Below are 20922 nucleotides of genomic sequence, written 5' to 3' on the forward strand. Positions count from 1 at the left end.
GGGACATTAGAGAGGCTCATCTGATCCTTCCCACATCTCTCTGAGGAGGTACTTGCAGTCCCTCCATTTTATAGGTGGAAAGACTAATGCTCAGAGAGCTTGAGTAACTTATACAAATGATAGAGCTGGCCGAGCCAGGCCTTGGTCCCAGGATGCCTGCTTCGAGCTCACACTCCTGACTACCACATTGTCCTCCCAGAGTGCCCAGAGTAACAAGGCCACACTCACCTTGGCTTTCAAAGCCTTGGTCAGCACATCCTGCTCTTTCTCTCTAGCTTTTTCTGTCTACTTCGACTGTGCCCTCAATGTGCACAAACCATCCAGCTCCTGGCCTGACCTTTCTCTCCTTTGCACCTACCTCCTCCAGGTTTCCTGCCCTTCACAGCTGAGTTCAAGTCAAGTTTCTTCCTTCTGGGAACTTTCTCCGGTCTGCTGGCCACCTCTTGATTTATTAGTGGTTTTCAGCCTGAGGCTGTACCACTTCAAGAGGGGTGGACAGAAACATGCTGGGACATCTTTGTAGTCACAAGCTGAGGCAAGGGTGGTGGCACAACTCCCATCTGGGAGCAGGGCAAGGATGCCAAATGTTTGTAATGCACAGGATAGTGCTGCACAGTGGAGAACTGGCCAAAACACCAATCGTAGGTCCCCGAGGAACACTGGCCTTTATTACTCATCCCCACTGAAATGACCTGAACGTGTGGCAGTCTGAGCAGGATGGCAGTGGGGAAGAGGATGGGCTCTGGGGCCACACCTGGGTTTGAATCCTGGCTTTGTTGCTTATCAGCTGTGTGATCCTAGCAAATTTCTTAACCTCTCTGAGCTTCAGTTTCCGACTGTGACACAGGATTAAAAGCAAAAGCTAATCATATAATGTTGTCTGGCAGGTTGACACAGGTAACAGCAGCAGCTAAACTTACTGAACACATTAAGTGCCAGATACCATGCTAAAAGCTTTCCCCATGACCCCACAAGGATGGTACTATTATTTTTCTCCAAATTTGTGAGGAAATTGAGGCCAGAAAGATGAACTAACTTGTCTGAGGTCACAGAGTGGCAGGGTCTGGATTCAAAGTCAGGTAGTCAAATTCCAGAGCCCACACTCCTAACTTCTCACCACACTGCCTCGCTCCCCTTGTAAGGTCAGGTGTGAGGAGCCGAGCACCCTGCGTGGTACACAGCAGGCCACAACAGCTGGCGGCACTGGTATCGCTCACCTCAGTACTGTGAATTACCATCCACAAATAACTTTCCCAACAATTGTGGTGGTGGGAGACACCCAACAGAGATTCTTATCATTCCCTGTAAGGAAACTGCAGCCCAGAGAGGTTATAGTTCTTGTCCTGATCATCTACAATGTGGCACAGGGGAAAGAGTCCCTGGAGTTTTACAGCCAGGATTTAAACCTGGCTCTGAGTGACGGCAAAGGTCATGTTCTCATCCAAGACCCTGTACTGGCTCCTGAGAAAGCTGCTTCAAATGTTGCAGAGAGGTGCCTTCTGACCTGATGGTGTGGGACAGGGCCAGGATTCCCAGCACGAAGAAATACACGGACAGCAAGAGGTTGATGTACTCCTGGGAGAATATCTGAGGCAAAAACAGAAAGAGAAACAGGAAGTCAGGGTTGTTGGTGGTGATAAGGAAACCAGAGTCCCCATTTATCTTCTGGACGTTGGTCTCACCCTTCTGGAGTTGGGGGATGGTCAGGAAGAGTCTTAGACAGTACTAGAGACCTTGTAGTGTTTGCAGCTGTGGGAAAAAAGGGGGGAACCTCAAGCCCCCAGATGTATCTCCCAAAGGAATCTGTAGGTTTATGCTTGGTGGCTCCATACCTGGAGACAGGCAATTATTGAGTTTGTGTTCTGCACGAGGGTTCTAGGGGCACAGGGGAGTCTGAAGTACAGAGCCCCAGGAGAACCGTTGGAACCTCAGAACTTGCTCTTCCATGTTTCCTTCTCTCTGCTCAGAAACCTAGGGAGCCCCTACAGAGTGGCCACCCAGGCCCCAGGGCTGCTGGCCACAAGACATCTGCGTGCCTGCTCTATTCTCCACACCCTGCTTTCCTGATGACTCCTCCTGCAGTGATGGCTGGAAGTTATGACAGCAGCCCTGACAGCTGCTTCTTGGTCTTATTACTGTTAGGTGAAACTGAGAAATATTCTTTGTCACAATGCTCCCAATTCAAAGACTTTAGATTCACCTGGGTGAGACAGGTATTGAAGTGCTAAGGGCAGGGCTGGGGCATGATCGGACGGCATGAAAGGACCCATCTGCTGCTGAATAGAAGATCCCACAGGGCAGGAGTGGAAGCAGGGAGCCAGTGAGGAGGGCACCACACAACCCAGCAGAAGGGGAGGGTGTCCTGGACTGGGGCACGGAGGGGAAGTGATGAGCAGCGGAACGATTCTATCTGTTCTTGGATCAGAGCTGCAGGACGTGTGGAGGGGCAGGATGTGAGGGCTGAGGGGGCAGGAACAAGGATGGTTCCTGCGGTTTTGACTGAGCAGCTAGGCAGATGGAGGTGCTGTATCTTGGATGGGAGCTTGGGCAAGACTGGGGCTTTACCCTAGGCTGGTTCTTCTGTGCTTTCCTGGCACTAAGGACCTTGCCTTCACAGCATTTCTCAGAGCTGTAACTTCACATCTATGTGACTGGTGTCTGTCTCCACCACTTAACAGACGCTCCTTGAGCGCAGGGATGGTCAGCTGTTTTCCTCACTTTGGTATCCCCTGCACACGTGCCTGAAGTAGCAGGCACTCGATAAATGTAGAATGACTGAATGGATGAGTAAGTCAGGGGCCTATGTGAATGCCTCAAGAAACAGACCTGTGAACATATTTTGTAGGCATATGGATTGTGTCTATTTACGAAGATGTGTACCTCTCACACTATGTTCCTTCAATGTGGGCCCTCAGGAGAAATCTCTCTCGAGCCACACCTCTGAGCTTCTGGTTGGTTTGACTGCATGGACCACGTGCACAGGACATCAAGTCTCACTTTCCTTTGTACTTTGGCTGCTAAAAAGTTAGAGCCACACCTATGGCCCTTGCCATAAAGGTGCTCACTCAGGGGTCCTCTTCCCCTCTTTCTCCACCTGCTTGATTGAGCCGCTCCCTGGGAGCTCCTCCCATGTGGCCCCTGTGTGGCATGCCATGCCACCCTCTCTGGGACCTGTGAGTGTAGATCCTTTCATTTCACATGCCTTTCTGAGCATAAGTTCCATGGGTCTGTTGGAGTGATCCTTAGAGACCCCACAAAGGGGACTTACTCCCCTACCTGCAACACAACTGGTGATGAGGATGTGATCATTCTAAACTCAGGTGCAAAGTCCCTCAGAGAGGCCTACGCAATGAAAGGACTTACCATACTCCCAGGTCCTAGAGAGGGAGACCCATGGACAAGTGCTTTTCTTGGGAGTCAGGGTGCAGCACACAAGCAAAAGGCATGAGGGGACTTTCGTGTATGTCTGAATGGCACTACGCCACAGTCAATGGGGCAGGGAGGCAAGAAGGGGAACTTGTGGCAGAGACCAGTGTTATCACAGTGGTGTACCCAGTTACCTTGTGGGATGCTCACGGCCTGTCTGTGGGGATATTGAGGGATCAGGAAAATATGAAGTGTTAAAACATTTACTATACCGTTACAAACTCCAGTGCCCCACTTGGAAGGAGGGGAGGAAAGGGGCCGAGGAAGAGCTACTGTGTTTTTCTGTTAAGCGAACCAACCAACCAGCCAACAGGTTGGAGTTCAGGAGGAGCCCAGTGGCTGCATGGTCCAGGAGGAAGCTGCCTACTAGAAATCTCAGCATGGACACTCTAGAGGCACAGGGAGGAAGTATGCACTGTGCTCCTGCACAAGGCAGGCCGAGGCTTACCTGCCCAGGAGAAAAGGCTGAGCAACAGGAAGCCAGTTCCTTAAATAAAAAAGGTCACACCCACTGCCAGAAATTCCTTTTTGGGACATCTGGCCTAAGCAAAGAATCCTAAATACTAAAAATGTCAGGTCTTGAGGCGAGGGACTGGGTGTATATTCCTGTTGCTTACTTAGCACAGCAGAGACTTGAGAGAGATCTGCCAAATGCAAAGTCAGAAGCAATGGGCTACATGTACACAGAGCCACAGAGAGAGCTCAAAAGTAGAGGGGAGGCGAAAAGGAAATGGAGAGGCATTGCACAGTTTTATTTACAGAAACTCAACGCTCACTCATACACACAGATACACCAATACTATATATTCTATAAGAAACATACATATCTAAGGACATAAATCAAACACGTTAGAGCAGGCATCTCTGGCAGAGAGGGAAATGAAGATGGGAAATGGAGGTGGGTATTGGGGTGAAGAGGGAAAAAACATGGGGGTTCCTGGCATGGACTGAGGATGGTATGCCATGAACCAAGGCATTGGATAAATTCAGCTCTTCACCCCAGGTCCAGGAAAAAAAGAAAAAAAAAAATCAGTGATTACTCATTATTACTTAATACACTCTTATTTATAAGAGTAAAAATCAGAATGACATTTTCTGTTTAAAGTGAGGGGAATGCTGTAAGTCAATTATGCTATATCTGCTTGTGGCACTATTCTGAAACAATTAAAAAGATATTTCTGATCCAATAATGAGGGAGCTATGGAATAGGAAGTAGGTGTTAAAAATTATGTTTTTGATTCACTCACAGACTGGTAAAAACCAAAAATTTTGGTGCTACCCATTGCAGGTGTGAGTCTGGGTAAGCCAGTACACTTCTGTTAGTAACACTGTAAAATGGTATAATCTTTTTGTAGAGTGATTTGGCACTATCTGTCTAATCAAAAATGGGGATGTAGGCCAGGTACAGTGGTTCACACCTGCAATCCCACTACTTTGGGAGGCTGAGGCAGGAGGATTGCTTGAGCCCAAGAGTTTAAGACCAGACTGGGCAACACAGCAAGACCCCATCTCTTAAAAAAAAAAAAAAAGCCTTGCATGGTGGTGAGCATTTATAGCCCCAGCTACTCAGGAGGCTGAGGTGAGAGGATCACTTGAGCCCAGGAGTTGGAGGTTGCAGTAAGCTATGATCATGCCACGGCACTCCAGCCTGGGTGACACGAGCAAGACCCCATCTCTTGGGGGGGGGGGGGAAAAAAAAGGAGATGATGTTTGAGCTGGTAGTTCTACTGTAGATATTCCTGAAGACAATACGTGCACGAAATATGTGCATGAAAATATTCATGGCAATGCAGCATGGCCTTAAGAATCTTATTTAAAAAAAATACCCTCAGGGGTACATTATACAACAGAACCATGAGTAGTTGTTAAAAAGAATGGGGTAGATTTGACTGTGCTGATGCAAAAATACCTCTGTGGAAAGAATTATATGCTTTACATATTTATATATTTTAACAAAAATGTAGGTCTATGTATACGAGATTCAGAAGAAACTATATTGGGCAGAGGATTATCACTCATTTGTACCTTTCCTTAGGTTGAAAAAAAATTTTTAAACATGTACACGTATTTTTAAAATGTAAATTAAAGTCATTCTTGTGGAATTTTCAATGATCAGGAAAAAAAGCACTTGTGACGTACTATTAAAAAAACAAGAAGATACAACATACAGTTATAACAAGATTTTAATGTTAAACATATGCTTATAAAAAGCCTATGCCAAAATGTTAACAGTGACTACCTCTGTGTTGTGGGATTTATTTATCCCTCTCTTGATATACCTTTAAGTTGTCTGTATATTACTTTTATAATTCAGAAAATCCAGAAGACAGTATAGTTATATTGAGGAGAGCTGGCAGTAGTAACATGAGAAAATGCTTATGATGTTATTAATGTGAAGTGAGAAAAGCAGCTACAAACTGAATACACCATGTGGTCACAGCTATGGAGAAACCATGCACAGGGAAAAACAGTGGAAGGACACACCTCCAAAGGGAAACTGTGATTGTCTCTGGTAGTGGGGTTTTGGATGATTGCTGTTTTTCCCTTTTTACTGTTCTGTGTTTTCCAGGTTTGTAACACTGAGCCTGTGTAACTTTTATTGGGAAAATAAACCTCGATAAATTAAAAAAAAAAAAAGGCGATTAGTATGGTAGAGGTATGTCTGAGACACAGCCTATACCCCATCCCAACATAAATAGTACAATGAAACCAAACTGGTATCACAAAAACAAAACAAAAAGCTACATGGAGAAAAGAAACAGGGACTGGTGGGAAAGGGTCCCAAAAGCCAACAGTGGTTGCCTCTGGGTGGGTCCATGGGTGAATTAGTAATTTTTCCCTAGTCTTTATTTTTTATAAATGAACATACATGGCTTCTGTGATGGGAAAAATAAAATAAAGTCATCTAAACTAAATGACAAAACAGGTGGCAAAGAACTTACTTTGAAAAAGAGGTACAGCCCCAAGAGCGTGCAGCTGGCGATGATGGGGAAGCGGGCGGCGTCACGGCTGGTGATTGTTTCGGGCATGTCCGAAGCATTCTAGAGGAGAGAGAACAGCACTTGCTCAGTGGGACCATGTTTTTTTTTTTTTTTTCTTAAAGAGACGAGATCTTACTCTTGCCCAGGCTGGTCTTGAACTCCTGGCCTCAAGCGATCCTCCTGCCTCAGCCTCCCAAAGTGCTAGGATTACAGGCGTGAGTTACCGCACCTGGCCTGGGAGCATGGTTTTGGCTTCCAGGATGGATTCTGGTGGGAATCTGATGCCTTCACCCACATTTTCCTGGAAGGCTTTGCTAATGCTGTTCCTTCTGCCGGGGTGCTGCCCACCTCCCGCTGGGGCAAGATGCTCTGATCCCACCATTTTGCCATGAGGAGATCTGGACCCTGATAGAGACAGTCCAGGGAGAAGAATCCAGGCATATGTGGCACATCTGGGGTGACGGCATATGGCAGTTCCAGTAAGGAGTAACTGAGAGAAGAAAACCTGGACACTGGTAACGACAGAGCAGTCTCACACTTCATGAGGATTTTTCTTACGGATTAGCTAAGAGGGGAATATAATACGATTAGTCTTTCATCTAGTACGTAATGAATATTCTGAGTTGAAATAAACTAACAACAAACCAAACTGACAACGGCTAAAACTGCACACGGGGAGACACGAACTGCAAGGAGAAGCAAATCGTGACAAAACTTAAGAAATCTCATCAGGAGACGTGAATACAGTAAAAATGAAAGCCACAATTAAATTTATAATGGCAGATGCTACGGTTGGCACGAATGTGATGTGGGTAAAGAGCTCATGAAGGATAAATATTTACATGAAAAAGAACTGAATGCAATCAAAATAATTTTGGTATTATAAAAATGGAAAAGAATTGAAAATGGAGGAACAGAGCAACACAGAAATTAAATCAGCTTCCTAGGATTCGAGCCAAAGGGCTTCCTAGTGAAAATTCATCAATGATAGTACAGTCCTGGTATAAATTTGTATTCAGAACAGATTCAAAAGCTTCCAGGATCACAATGCTGTCTACATGCCCTCTCCCTGCTAGGCAAAATCCTCACAGTTCTCAAGGGCTCAGCAAATGTTCTGGCCACAAGCCTACTCCCCAGCTATTTTGTATCACAGCTACTGAAGTCCTAGCAATGCCAGATGAGACTTCCGCTTATGGCTAAAGTGACATTCTCTCCATAGTAGCCCCAGGCTCATCACAGTGCCGAGATTCTACCATCACACATCCATCCTGTGAATAAAGCACCAGCATCCCTGGGAGCAGGGATCCATTCCTTTGCGGAGTCTCACTGGTATTTTGGCTCATAGCTGGCTCTTAAGAACCAACAGGAAAAAACCTGCTAAGAGGGAAGCTGTCTGGGGAAGGTAGACTGTGGCTGTGGGGGGATCCAGTGCGGCAGGGTGGAAGGTTGCAAAGTGGGAAGGAGAGGGGCAGAGGGCAGCAAGCCCGTGAGATGATCGCTGGGAGGGGGGTTGTGGGGAACGGGGATGCACACACAGCGCTGGGCTGGTCAGAGCACAAACCTGTCCGGCCTTTTGGAAAGGGCTATTTGGCAGGATGCAGCAAATCATAATTTGCACATGCCCAAGGATACAAAGAGAAGATTCATAGAACAGGAACTACAAATGGCTCTTAATCATAAGAAAAGAATGTCCATTCTCATTCTTAATAAGAGGAACTCAAATTAAAGATTCCATTTTTTCATCTGTCAGAATGGCAAGAAGCCACATGTTTGGTAACACACTGAGCTGGAGAGGCTGTGGGGAAGGAGGCAGGCTTCCTGCAGAGAGCAAGCTGGCAAAATGTGTCTACGTCAAAATCACAAGTGCACATACCCTCTGACCAAGCGGTTCCACTTCTTGAAATTTTTCCTACAGATAATTCACACATAAGTAAAATGATGCCTATTAAGTATATTCACGGTATTCACTGCTGTTAATGGCTTGCTGGGAGACTGAGGCTAGTCATTTGTTCTCTGAGCCTCAGATGAGTAAATCTGTCAAACCGGATGGCAATCTCTAACTTTACTTACCTCAAAAAAGAGCCAAATGCCTTAAACCGAATGAGATATGGGATGCAAAAGAGCCTGGCCAACTCGTACTGAGCCCACATGAGGGCTGTGATTACCAGGGAAAGGCGAGTGAGGAGGCCCTTAACCAAACAACCCTACGCGTGTATGGCTGCGCGGCCCACACCCTGGGCCGGAAGGTAGACCCTCCCTCTGGAGCCACTGGGGGCAGCTCGGTGTGACTCACTCTGGCAGCTCTGCCAGGAGCTGGGGGTGGGGTGGGTGAGCAATACTGACAGAGAGGCCTGTTTACTTCCTTCTCTCTTCTCTCCCAGTCCTTGTTTTCTGATTTTTGGCAGCAGTGTGCTGTGGGACTTGGGCAAGTTCCTCACCCCCTCTGTGCACTTCCACACATTCAGTACATTTCCTGTGTAGCGGTTCTGTGCAAAAATAAATCAGCCCTGGCCAGGCGTGGTGGCTCACGCCTATAATCATAGCACTTTGGGAGGCCGAGGTGGGAGGATTGCTTGAGGCCAGGAGTTTGAGACCAGCTGGAGCAAGAGTGAGACCCTGTCTCTACAAAAATTAGACAGATCAGCTGGGCGTTGTGGCATACACCTGTAGTCCCAGCTACTTGGGAGGCCAAGGCAGGAGAATCGCTTGATCTCCGGAGTTTGAGGTTGCAGTGAGCTATGATGACACCACTGCACTCTAGCCTGGGTGACAGACACCCCCTGACCTTGGAGTTCACAGGCAGGTAGGCTAAGGCCTTGACAAATAAACAGAATATTACAATGCAGTCTGACACATGACAAAATAGACACGTATACCAGTATGAAACACAGTACGAATACCAAGTAGTTAAAAGAGGGCTCTAAGGTCAGAAAGCCCAGTCTGACTCCAGCTCTACTTCTTTCCAGCTGTGGGACTTTGGGAAAGTGATTCTTTTCTCTCATTTCCTGGGAGCCTTGATTTCCTCAGCTGCAAGGTGCGTTGTGAGGATTCTGATGTCTGTGCCTTGTGTCTTGAGTCATCATTTAAGCTCTATCTGCTGTTATGTACAAGGGAATCACAAGAGAGCAGGCAAGACCCCGTTTCTGCAGAGCAGTAGGGGAGTGTCAGAGGTGGCTAGAGCAGATGCCACTTAAGCAAGGCCTTGAAGGTCAAGCACAGGGTCTGACATGCAGTAGGAGCCAGATAAACGCTTGAGTTGAGGAATTTGCTTTGTGTACAAGGAAAGGAAGGTTTATCAGGCAGAAGGACCTGTGAGTGCAGAGGCTCGGGGCTATGAAAGTACACCTGGGACCTTGTGGGTTCACCTACAAGCCAGTGTTATGGCTCATTTCCACATATGCCTTTCAATTCAGCCCGGTACCCTGGGTGGGAAGAGGCTTAATACTACTCAATGACAAATCAAGGTTGGACAGATGCGCCACCACACAGAGGAATCTGGTCCCCTTTGTGGGTGACTGTTATAAATATCTCACGCAGCAATGTTGAGTCAGAATGGGAGACTTGAAATCTGAATGACGATAATAATTATAAGGATGATATTTACTGAGAACTTTCTATGTGCCAAGCACTGTTCTAGGTGCTTTACATGATTTCATCCTTGCAAAAACCCCACAAAGCAGTACTTTTAATAGCTCCCTTTTACAGATGAGGAAACTAAGGCTCAGAGAGGTGAAGTAACTTGCTTAGGTCACACAGCTGGTGAGTGGCAGAGCCAGGAATTCAAACTGAGGTAGTTCCAGACCCCAAACTCCTGGCAACTATGTCCCAGATGACCTCACCTTTCCCACCTGGAACTCTCTGTTGGAAAAGTTGTGACAAGATGCTCAAGGAGCCCTTGAGCTTTCTGAGGAACAGATTCTGACAGTAATTGAACAGTTAATCTTTCTGGTGACAAAAATACTAAAAGTTGTTAGGATTCTCTACCAGTTGGATTGGGATTTTTAAACCAGACACATGTATGCAAATACCGTAGCTCCTGAAACACAACTGAGTGGGGAAGAAAAGCTGACACAATAGCAGAAATAAATTTAGCTTCCAGTGACATTCTGGAGGTTCGGTTATCAGGGTGGAAGCAAAAGCAATAAGGGAAGACAGATGCCTGGCTTCCAGACATTGGCATGGCTCGAGCTCTGGGAGCACTGTGTGGAGGCTATGCCCTGGAAATGATGCGGAATCCATGCACCATTCTGTTACTGTTGCCCCAGCTGGGGCAATAGGGTCTCCTCTCCTTATCAGCACATTCAGTCACTCACCTCCCCACAACTGCATTTCCTGAACTAACCTCCCACCCCAATTCGTGGGCCCCCACTGCCATCTTCACCACAACCCCTGCGCCAGCCTCCTTACCCTTCCTTCTCCCTCTGCCTGTCACCTCCCTGGCCATGAGCTCTTTCAAAGCCCTACACCTGACTGTATCACATACCTGCTTAAAAACCTCTGGAGAATGGACTATCAGGTGGCCATTAAACAAGAATCGAGGTCACTGCTGGTGGGAGAGTAAACTCATATGACTTCTACAGTGGATCATTCGGTAAAATCTATCTAAACAAAAAATGCATATAGCTTTCCACCCAGCCAATGAATTTCGAGGGCTTGCTAAAACACACACCGCTGGGCCCACCTTAAGTTTCTGATTCAGGATTTGCATTTTTAACCAGTTCTCAGGTGATGCTGATGGTCCGGGGACCACACTTTGAGAAGCACTTTAGAAGTGCTTTAAACAAACTGTGGGTACAGGTGGGATACCTGTTAAAGAACACGCCCACCATATGTACTGACATAATTCGATTTCCAACATATACTTGGTGAAAAATGCAAGGTGCAAAAAAGTTTGTGTGTGTATATGTATATAAAACAATATATCGCAGTTATATAATAAAAACGGGGGAAAAGCATATGATTATTTATTTGCAAAGGCACAGAATCTCCCTGGATGGATATCTAAGAAAACAGGCGACAGGGGCTGCATCTGCGGAGGGAAATCGGGCAGCTTGGGGTGGGAGGGAGACTTTCACTGCACATCCCTTTGTATCTTTCAAATTCTGCACCATGGGCATGCATAATCTCCCCTTCCCACCATAAAAAAGGATGAGGTAGAGCTACATGTGTTGACATAGGAAAATAACCAAGTAGTGTTTAAAAAAATCAAGTTGCACAGTGATATGTACTGCACAATCCCATTTTTATAAAAATAAATTTACACATGTATATATACACAGGCACATAAATTACATGATTGTATATACACAGAAAAAATTCTGAAAGGTTACACACCAAAGGGCTAATTCAAAGTAGTGTGTAACTACTTCTAAAGAGTAGTACTGAGGTTTTTTTTCCTTATACTTCTGCATTGCTTGAATTTTTTACAAGTGTGTAGTATTTTTGTAGCTATAAAGATTAAGTACTGCATTGCCTTCAGGATTGTTCTTCAGAAAGGCCACAGGCTCCCTGAGCATCTTCTTGTCACTGCATCCAAGCCCGGGCTCACGTCACACCCTCACCACCTCCCCGAACACACCTGTGGTTCCATGCCTCCCCCTCCTCCTGTCTGCCTGCTGCACTCTCACACATCCGTGCAAAGACAACTGCTGCCCCCTCCAGGAGGCATATCAGAATTCAATCTAGCTGGCTGGTCACATGTCTGCTTCTCCTTGGTGACTGAGCTCTGTGAGGGCAGGGCTTGGCCTTCTTTGTCTTGGCACTCCTGGTACCCAGCCCAGAGCCTGGCACAGAGCGGGCACCCAGTCCTGTTGGCTGAGAGGCTCCTCTGTGTCACAGGCCAAGGGCCTTGGAACCAATCTGATGTGCAGCTACTGCTTGGACTGGATTCACCCCTGCCTGGGGACGTAGGTCTCTGACAGGGAGGGATCCTCCCTAGGCTACTTTTTCCCAACACGTGCCTGGACGCTCCACCTTCCTCTACCCATGACTTCACAATCTGCCCTGACTGTTATGGCCCCTTTGGCCCCTGGGAGAATTCTGTCCTCCCACTGGCTTTTGGGTCTAACATTGGTGGGAAATCAAAGCTCCTGGGTCCCCACACTAACTCTTCTCTCTCCTTGCCAAATGACCAGGGAAATGGCTCAGGGCAGAAAAGGGAGGCATTTGGCCTGTCGTTTCTCTAGGTCAAAATGCCACTTGAGCTTTTAGAGGCATTGGTATGAAGGAATGAGCCCTGGATTAGGACTAGGCACACCTGGTTCTGCCCCTAAATGGCAGTGTGATCTCCAGAAGTTATTTCTTTGACCTTCAGTTTCTTTTTCAGTACAATGGGGCTAATAAAACTGGCTCAACCTGCTACGCTCAGTTGCTGTGAGCATCAAAGGGGATAAAGGTTTTGTAAACTTCAGAGCATCCTGGTTACTGGTGGTGGCAGGCTACTAATGGTCAGGTCCTGTTTGTAATTTCATACATTCTCCAACCGCACTGCCCTGCAGGAGATGCCTGGGGGACATATTTAGAGGCCTAACACTCTTTTTGCTTTTTAGAGACAGCCTTGCCCTGGCTAGAGTACCATGGCATCATTGTAGCTCACTGCAACCTCAAACTCCTAGGCTCAAGTGATCTTCCTGCCTCAGCCTCCTGAGTAGCAGGGACTACAGGCACACATGATCATGCCTGGCTAATTTTTCTATTTTTTTGGAGAGATGGGGTCTCATTCTTGCTCAGAGCTGGTCTCGAACTCCTGACCTCAAGCAATCCACCAGCCTCAGCCTCCCATAGGGCTAGGATTATAGGCATAAGGCACCACGCCCAGCTGCTTGACTTATAGTTTTGGCTCCTTTATATATTTGCTTTTTTAATTTGCACTGCAACGGGCCTTAACCCTACCCTCTGCCCCACCCACATCAGAATCTCCACTATCTCCTGAACTGCCTCATACCTGGTTTCTTCTGCTTAGAATACCTTTTCCTGGCCGAAATTAAATCTCTATATCAAGGCCCAAGCCTACTTCTAGCAAAACCTCCCTGCCCTGCCCCAGATGTGCTCAATCTTTTCCCCTAAACCCTGCAGCACTGCTTGTATTATAATCACAGATCTAACTATTTTTCCTTCATCCAGACCCTGAACTCCTTGGTGATAGGGCTCTGACCTAGTCATCTTTGCAGCAAACCTCCACTCTAGACAATAGTGGAAGTTCAGGAAATGCTGTTGTCTGGAAGGTGCTTTCCTAAGAGATTAGTGATCCATGTGCAGAAGGTGCCAAGGAGAATTAATTACTTAGTTTGGGGAGCTGCTTGGATCAAGCTGCTCTTCACCTTCTTTGTCCTGGTCTATTTCAGAACTTCTCTTTGCACTGTCTGCCTGACAGCCATGGTAGGGACACTTAAGGCCACCTGAACTTTGCTTAGAAGAGGCAGAATAAGGAAAATGGGGTCACATCTGAGTCTCTCAGTCTAAGCCCTGCCTACTTTCCTTTGCATCTGACCAGAAAGAGCCAGTAGTGAGTTCTCTGCTCTTGGAGAAGGAAGGTGGCAGGCCTCAACCACTGCTCAAGTTGGGTAGTGTTCTGAGAACCTGAGCTTAAGCAATTTCACAAGTGGCAGCTGCTTTGAGGGCCTGGCCTCTTTGGGTAAGACAGCTTCCGCTTAGGTCCATCTTCAGGTCTGGGTGGAGGAGGAGCTGTGGGGAGCTGCAGATTAAGAGGCTGTGGAGGAAGGGAGAGGGTGCCAGGAAGTGAGAAGGTGAAATGGGCTAGAGAGCCCTTAATATAGTGGAGAAGTGGGGGTGAGGAAGGGGAGAGGGAGACAGAAGGTGGGAGCTGCTGGAGTCTTCTTAGGTATCCAAATGGGACAGATGTCAAGGAAGGCCAGGGGTCAGGTGGGGGCCAGTCTTATAAGAGAGGCCAACAGTGGCTCACTCAGCAGGTAGGACCAGATGGTGGAAGGACTGCCTGGGGTTATGAGGAGAAACGCTACTTTGAGGCAGAGTCAGGGGCTGGGGGTGGGAAAAGGGTTAGGAGTCAGGAACAGGGTCTGGGTTTCGGCTAGGACAGGTCCAAGGTTAGATCGTAGTTAGGGAGAGGAAACCAGCAAAATAAGATGTTCATGCCCGGTTACAAAGTAGAGGCATCAAAGTGCCAGGTTATGAAGCGCCGGCTGACTGGAATTGGTTCCAGAAAGTGAAGTGAAAAACTGGGGGCTGAGGATTGTTTTTGAGGCAGGGGCAAGGGCCTGATCTGGGGGTGCTAGGTGAGCACATGAGGTGCCATAGATTCCAGTGAGACAGAAGGCAGAGCCTAGGGATGGGTCTGGATGGCCTTGGGGTGGGTTGAGGCAGGATTCCTAACCGAGGGGTGACAAGAGGTTGTACCATTCAGGAGTCCTCAGGACCAGTATCCCATCAGGTACAGACTGGGGTTGACCCAAAGCCCACGATGCGGCTGGTCTGGCTGGGCCCAATAGGCTCAAAACAGCCAGTGCCCCAACTGCAGTGTGAGGGTCGGCTGACAGTGTTCCTAGCCGTGGCATGATGCACAGAGAGAGGGATGTGTCAGAGTCCGGGTTGGCGGGGGGCGGGGCAGAAATAAGTCCCTATTTTAGGAAGGTGTCGGTACCCAGATCCTGAGGTCAGACTGGTTGGCGCGAAGGGGGCCCGAGGTGGAGGGAACGGTGGTGACCAATGCTGGGGAGGGTCAGTGTCCGGGGAGAGGAGATGTTTGTCCCGCCTAGGAAGGGGGTCGTGGCAGCCGTGTGGGGATGGGGGTGGAAACAGTCGACCCTACCTTGCCGCGGGCGCAGCGCACCGAGCGCAGGGCGCCGAAGAAGATGGGCAGCAGCGCCATGAGCAGGAGGCTGCCGTAGGCCAGCGCGATGCCCTCCGGCGTGGAAGGCGGTCTCGTGCCGTTGGCCGGGCTGCGTGCCCCGGCGCTGCCGTTGTGCGGGTCTCTGAGGGCCGAGTCCATGGCGAAGCTGCGCTCGGGATCCGACTTCACCTCGGGCCGCTGCAGTAGAGACGCAGATGGAAACACGGGCGCTGCGGAGAAAGCCACGTTCCCCTAAAGCAACAGGAAGTGACGCACCTCCCTCGCCAGCCCTCGCCGCGCACGCGCGCGCGTGCCCGTCTCCCCGCCCGCTCGCCCTCTAGCGGTGGCAGAGGGCCGGGCCGCGGGTTGCTAAGCAACTTGCAAGGTTCGCAAAGGAATACTGGACCACTGCGGTGGGCATCCATCGCGACAGAGACCTGAGGACCCCAGTCCCCAGTTCCAGTCCGTCTCCTCAATTCCAGGCTGTCCCAGTGTCCATAAATCCTCATATTCCTAATAACTAAGAATTTGTTTATTCATGCCTGCATCCATCCAATATCCGATTGTTTATTCACTCCTTAAATATTTATTGTGTTCCACTATATGCCAGTGTCCTAGGCTGTGGGGACACTGAGGTGAACAATACAGGCAAAACTTCACCCCCACCTTCATGAGTCTTGCATTTTAGTGCGCTGTGTGTAGGAGGTTGGGAAGACAATAAATAAAATGAAAAAAATAAAATGTAAAGCCTGTAAGATGGTAGTGTATAGTTATGTGTTATATAGCATGTTAATGCACTTAAATAATTTAGAGAAAGATGAATCAAAAAGAGGGCAGGGGATGTGTGATGTTTGGAAATGTATTGAGTGCCTACTATGTGCCAGGCAATAATAATTGCTTCCCAGTTCACGACACCATACAGTTTATAAAGCTTGTGGATATCATCACAATTGGAAGAAACTACTTATTTATATTTATCTGATTCTTATTTTTAATATTGGTTTTCAAACAGAAAGGTTAAAATAAGCACATAGTGAAAACTCAACAGTACAAAAGGGTACACAATGAACAGCAAGACTCCCTCCCTTTTTAGGTTCCTGACCTACCTTCCTGAAGGCAACCACTCTTAATATTTTCTTGTGTATCATTTTAGAATTTCCTCATGCATTTATAAGCATATATATATTCATTTACTAATTCTTTCATTCAACAAATCATTATTGTGTACCTAGTACATAAGAGGTTTTATGCTAGCTCCTGGAAATCTAAATGCTATAAATGAAACAAACATGGAGCTGGGCAGTGAATGGCTTAAGGAATCACCTTGGGTAGGGTGCTCAAGGGAGGCCTGACACCTAAAGGGTAAGGGAGGAGCCAGCCAAAGGGTAAGAATTCAGGTAGAGATATGTATAAAGGTCCTGAGGTGAGGAAGGGTTTGATAGAGGAACTGAAAGATGATCAGTGTGTCTCAGTGTGTCTTGAGGGGAGTGAAAAGGGAGCTGATGGTGCAAAATGAGGTCAGATTGGTTGGTGAGAGTCATCTCACATTGGGCTTGGTGGACTGTGGATGAATTTTATTCCAAGAGAAATGTGAAAACAGTCAAGGTCATTATGCAGGGGAGTAGTATATTGATACATCCCTAATTTTTTGGTAATTGTTTGATTAATATCTGTCATCTCTGCTGGATTGTATGGTCCATGAAGGCAGAAACTATGTCTCTAATATTCACTGTTGAATTTCAAGTCCCTGGAATAGTGCCTGGCACATGGTGGGCACTCAGTGAATATTTATTGAATGAATGAATGGATGGATGAATATCCCGTTTTATTTCCAAAGAACTCTTTCACACAGATAGGAAATTCCTATTGTCATTTTGTAGATGAGGAAACCAAGGCTCATACAGCTCATACAACATGCCAATAGCAGAGTCAGGACTTAACAAGGGGCCTTTTGATTCCAAGTCAGAGGATATTTCCTGCACTCACATCTCACATCTGCCTTTAGATAAGGGTATTTCCCCAGCACTAAAACATCTTCTCATTATTTCTGCATCTATTCACCTTGCCCGTCATTGAATACTTACATCATGCCCACAGATAACCTTTCTGTTCTAGCTTTCCCTCAGGTTTCCCCTGCCTCTCTCCATTCTTACCCCATATCATTAGTAGAGTGGGAAAATGTATGAGACACTCGTGTACGAAGTAAAGAAAGGAATTTCCTTATGGGAACTACAGCTTCAGTCTGGGGGCAAGTAGATTTGGCAATTTGAACTCTAGTCTCATTCACTGAGTTAGGCCAGATGTTTTTGGAACAGCATGGGAAGGACCGTACCTGGCACATAGAAGGTGCTCATCAAATGTTAGATAAATAAATGCAACTTATTTATGAATAAAGTGAGACTTAGGTCCCCTCATTTTCACTTCCCACCTGTATGGCCTTAAGCAAGTCACTTCACTCGCTATGCTTCAGTTTCTTCCTCTGGTAAATGGCAACTGTTGAAACACAGGATTGTGATCGTTTTGTAGTTCATAAGTGTGATAATTGAGTTTTCACTCACCAATGAGAGATGTGCCCACCTCAAACCTTGTCACAATGTCAGCACATTACTTGTCTGAAGTGAAAAAGAAAAAAAAAAAACAGGATTATTTTGAGGAAGTAAACTTGGAAGGCATTGTAAATGCTAGACATACATTTTGCTTCTTTGTTTCCCTCTTTACACTGGCTGTTGGGAAGCTCAGTTTGAAATTTGTATCCCACCTTTAGCAGTGATACATACTCCATAATCTACTAGCCTCACCGTGACTCATCTTATTACCTTTACTTTTTAAAAAATAAGCATAATATTTTATTTTCATAGTAGAGTCAAATAATTTAGTGAAATGACTTTTTATTTTATTTCTTATTTCAGCATGTTATGGAGTACAAATGTTTAGGTTATGTATATTGCCCTTGACCCACCCGAGTCAGAGCTTCAAGCGTGTCCATCCCCCAGATGGTGCGCACTGCACTCATTATGTGTGTATATACCCATCCTCTCCCCTGCCTCCCACCTGCCTGACACCCGATGAGTGTTATTACTATATGTGCCCTTAAGTGTTGATCAGTTAAAACCAATTTGATGGTGAGTACATGTGGTGTTTGTTTTTCCATTCTTGTGATACTTCACTTTGTAGAATGGGTTCCAGCTGTATCCAGGATACTACAAGAGGTGCTAAATCACCATTGTTTTTTGTGGCTGACTAGAACGCCATGGTGTATATATACCACATTTTATTAATCCACTCATGTATTGATGGGCACTTGGGTTGTTTCCACATCTTTGCAATTGTGAATTGTGCTGCTATAAACATTCTAGTGCAGATGTCTTTTTTATAAAATTTCTTTTGTTCTTTTGGGTAGATGCCCAGTAGTGAGATTGCTAGATCAAATGGTAGTTCTACTTTTAGTTCTTTGAGGTATCTCCATGTTACTTTCCATAGAGGTTGTACTAGTTTGCAGTCCCACCAGCAGCGTATGAGTGTCCCTATCTCTCTGCATCCACGCCAACATTTGTTGTTTTGGGACTTTTTGATAAAGGCCATTCTCACTGGAGATAAGTGATATCTCATTGTGGTTTTGATTTGCATTTCCCTGATGATTAGAGATGCTGAGCATTTTTTCATATGTGTGTTAGCCATTAGTCTATCTTCTTTTGAAAAGTTTATGTTCATGTCCTTTGCCCACTTTTTGAAAGGGTTATTTGATTTTTTCTTGCTGATTTTCCTGAATTCTATATAGATTCTAGTTAGCAGCCCTTTATTGGATGTGTAACATGCAAATATTTTCTCCCATTCTGCAGGCTGTCTGTTTGGTCTCATGATAGTTTCCTTGGCTGTGCACAAGCTTTTTAATTTGATCAGGTCCTGTTTATTTATTTTTGTTGTTGCTGTGATTGCCTTTGGGTCTTGTTCATAAATTCTTTGCATAGGCCAATGTCTATTAGAGTTTTCCCAACATTTTCTTCTAGAATTCTTATAGTTTCACACCTTAGGTTTAAGTCTGTTATTCACTGTGAGCTGATTTTTGTGTGAGGTGAAAGGTGCAGATCCTGTTTCAGTCTTCTACATGTGGCTACCCAGTTTTCCCAGCACCATTTATTGAATAAGGATTCTTTTCCCCAGTGTATGTTTTTGTCTGCTTTGTCAAAGATTAGATGGCTATATGAGGATGGTTTTATATCTGGGTTCTCAGTTCTGTTCCATTGGTCTATGTGTCTTTTCTTGTGCCAGTACCATGCTATTTTAGTTGCTATAGCCCTATAGTATAGCTTGAAGTCTGGTAAATTGATGCCTCCCAATTTGTTCTTTTTTTTTTTTTTTTTTGAGACAGAATCTCGCTCTGTTGCCCAGGCTAGAGTGCTATGGCATCAGCTTAGCTCACAGCAACCTCAAACTCCTGGACTCAAGCGATCCTCCTGCCTCAGCCTCCCGAGTAGCTGGGAATACAGGCATTCACCACCATGCCTAGCTAATTATATATATATGCGTATATATATATATGCGTATATATATATATATATATATTTAGTTGTCCAGCTAATTTGTTTCTATTTTTTTAGTAGAGACGGGGTTTTGCTCTTGCTCAGGCCGGTCTCGAACTCCTGACCTTGAGCGATTCTCCCGCCTTGGCTTCCCAGAGTGTTAGGATTACAGGCATGAGCCACCACGCCTGGCCCAAAACATTTTTTTTTTTTAAAAAAAGGCTATAAAGAAAATATTCAGACAAGGGGGTTTGCTAAATAATAACATTATTGCTTCAATATAGAACCTCTTGGGTGTGATAATGTATTAGGTTCTGTAGGACTTTGAGAGCCTGTAAGAAATACAGGATCTCAGGCTTCAGCCAAGACCTGCCGGATTTCCAGCAGAGTCACATGCACATTCAGTTTGAGAAATGCAGATACAGGAGAACATCCTTATTTTTAGGAGGTATATTCCTACCTCAGGGATTTTTCACTTGATTATCTCAGAAATCAGGCCTGCAGGTGGCGTGACTAACAGAACAGCCATCAGGAGCCCAGGTGACCCATGTTCTTGATCTTTCTTTGTTTTGTTTTTTAATTTCAAAATACTAGGGGGTGCAAATGTTTTTGACGCATGGCTTGAGTTGGGCTGTAAATGTGCCCATCACCTGAATAGTGTTCATTGTACCCATTAGGTGGGTTTTGCCCCTCCCCTCCCCCTGCTTGATTTCCTATGACTTTTACTTTCCTCTGTGCACTTGTGTGCCCAGGTTAATTCCAATTTATTAGAGCTGTGTTCCCCAACCCCTGAGCGCAGACTGGTACCGGTCTGTGATCTGTTAGGAACTGGGCTTCACAGCAGGAGGTAAGCAGTGGGCAAGCCAAGGAAGCTTCATATGTATTTACAGCCACTCCCCATTGCTCGCATCACCGCATAAGCTCTGTCTCCTGTCAGATCAGCAGCGGCATTAGATTCTCACAGGAGCCTGAACTCTACTGTAAACTGCGCATGCGAGGGATCTAGGTTGTGCACTCCTTATGAGAATCTAACACCTGATGATCTGAGATGGAGCTGAGGCGGTGATGCTAGTGCTGGGGAGCGGCTGCAAATACAGATTATCATTAGCAGAGAGGTTTGACTGCACAATAAATGTAATGTGCTTGAATTATCCCGAAGCCATCCCCCTCCTGGATCCGTGGAAGAATT

General features: G+C 46.2%; 1 protein-coding gene and 1 non-coding gene across 4 annotated transcripts in view; one reads left to right on the plus strand and one right to left on the minus strand.

Annotated features, from left to right (window-relative positions):
- The window catches only part of HM13 (histocompatibility minor 13), a 40530-nt gene extending 25014 nt beyond the window's left edge, over window positions 1-15516 (minus strand). For all 3 annotated transcript variants that reach the window (XM_045529497.1, XM_045529498.1, XM_045529496.1), the window contains exons 1-3: window positions 15193-15516; window positions 6369-6467; window positions 1505-1587 (exon numbers count right to left, since the gene is read on the minus strand). In XM_045529497.1, coding sequence (XP_045385453.1) covers window positions 1505-1587; window positions 6369-6467; window positions 15193-15372 — 362 coding nt within the window. In that variant the 5' untranslated portion in view covers window positions 15373-15516. The remainder of the gene's footprint in view (window positions 1-1504; window positions 1588-6368; window positions 6468-15192) is intronic.
- Window positions 15517-17727: 2211 nt separating this feature from the next.
- LOC123622974 lies at window positions 17728-17831 on the plus strand. Its single transcript, XR_006729706.1, has one exon. It is a non-coding gene; the product is annotated as a small nucleolar RNA U13 (small nucleolar RNA).
- The last annotated feature ends 3091 nt before the right edge of the window (window positions 17832-20922 follow it).

This window comes from Lemur catta, chromosome 17 (genome assembly GCF_020740605.2).
Source record: "Lemur catta isolate mLemCat1 chromosome 17, mLemCat1.pri, whole genome shotgun sequence".
NCBI lineage: Eukaryota > Metazoa > Chordata > Mammalia > Primates > Lemuridae > Lemur > Lemur catta.